Below are 1409 nucleotides of genomic sequence, written 5' to 3' on the forward strand. Positions count from 1 at the left end.
TCTCTTTGTGCGAGAGAAGGAATTTGAGGAGAGTGTGTTAATTCTTTTTTTTAGGGCTAGTATTAGGTATAACTTGGGGTTTTTTTTATGGAGGTATAATTTGGATTTTGATTATTTAATTCTTTAAAAATTAAGATTTATAGCTTAAATTAATTTTTCATTCTTTAAATTAGTGCCACATCAACCTAAATGGACGGAATTTTGACACAAGTGGCATTTTAACTAACGTTTTAAAGTTCAAGGGGCATGTAGACCACTTTTTAAAGTTCGGGGGGGCAAAGTTAAAACGCGATCAAAGTTCGAGGGGTAAAAATAAAATTTATCCAAAAAAAATTATGCAAGACCAATTTGTCTAACCAACGTTTTTCAGTACAAATAAATTGTAAACTAAGATATTTTTATGCATGCAACAACAGACAGAAATATAACTCTTATAGGAAGGTCAGAGTAATAATAATTACTGATATGAAACATTATGAACCTGAGATGAACAACTTTGACAAGTTAAGATGCTACCAAGAACCCCATCAAATGGTCCAACAAAAGCTCGCTGCCACATTTCTTGCTTGCTCAAGACCTCCCCCCTCTTTGGTGTAATAATCCTGCAACTCGAAGAACATAATTCCAACAAAGAAGGGTTTCTTGGATCATAACACCCCGTAAATTCTTCTCTTAAAGAGGACAGGATATGAAGAAAAGCCTCGGCTGCATCCTACAGACAAAATTATATATCAAACGATATCAAAATAGCCATAGAACTTGTTGTAAAATTTAAAATTAAAAGTTGGACCTGCTGGGCAGTGAGATTGAAACTGGGAATGTAATGAGCGATTGCAAGCATTACTGTCCGAGGACTCAACGCTACTCTTCCTTCACCAACTACACATAATTCTATAGAGACAGAACATTACTTAACTAAGTGACAATGAGTTAAATGTAGAGAAAATCAAGAAATAATATCATTTATATTTGCATTGTATCAAATGAGACCAAAACTTTCATGAATTATTAGTCTGACTATTAAGACTGCATGGTATAACAGAAAATCCAAAAGAACACTTTCTTTATTTTATGTTTCTAGAAAGTGAACAAAGGGTGAAGATTCTGCTGCGCAACATCTTGAGAAGACCTCCACTCTTAAAGAAAAAAAAAAACGTTAGAGATAGTTTGTGAGCTACCTTCGAATAACGAAGCTAAAGCAACTGCAAGTGGCATACTATCAACTAAATCCTCATCAGCCGACCTTTCACATTCCTCTATAGCCTTTTGCAAAAAAATTTGGAAGCACGAACAACTTGCTAAAGCCTGATAAATTTTTCAGATTCAATTAATCAGAAAAAACTACATAACTGAATTCAGTTGCCCAAATTGCAAAAATAAGTAAACAATAATCGCAAAAGAAAAAAAAA

At 33.6% G+C, this 1409-nt stretch overlaps 1 protein-coding gene across 1 annotated transcript; it reads right to left on the minus strand.

Moving 5' to 3' along the window:
- Nucleotides 1-481: 481 nt before the first annotated feature.
- LOC112095146 (ubiquitin carboxyl-terminal hydrolase 27-like) lies at nt 482-1305 on the minus strand (the record flags this gene model as incomplete). The annotated part of the gene is made up of 3 exons (XM_024176825.1): nt 482-712; nt 791-891; nt 1179-1305. Coding segments are annotated over 3 exons (459 nt in total), but the record flags the coding sequence as incomplete, so codon positions are not given.
- Nucleotides 1306-1409: the final 104 nt, after the last annotated feature.

Source organism: Morus notabilis, unplaced genomic scaffold, assembly GCF_000414095.1.
Source record: "Morus notabilis unplaced genomic scaffold, ASM41409v2 C11410472, whole genome shotgun sequence".
Lineage (NCBI taxonomy): Eukaryota > Viridiplantae > Streptophyta > Magnoliopsida > Rosales > Moraceae > Morus > Morus notabilis.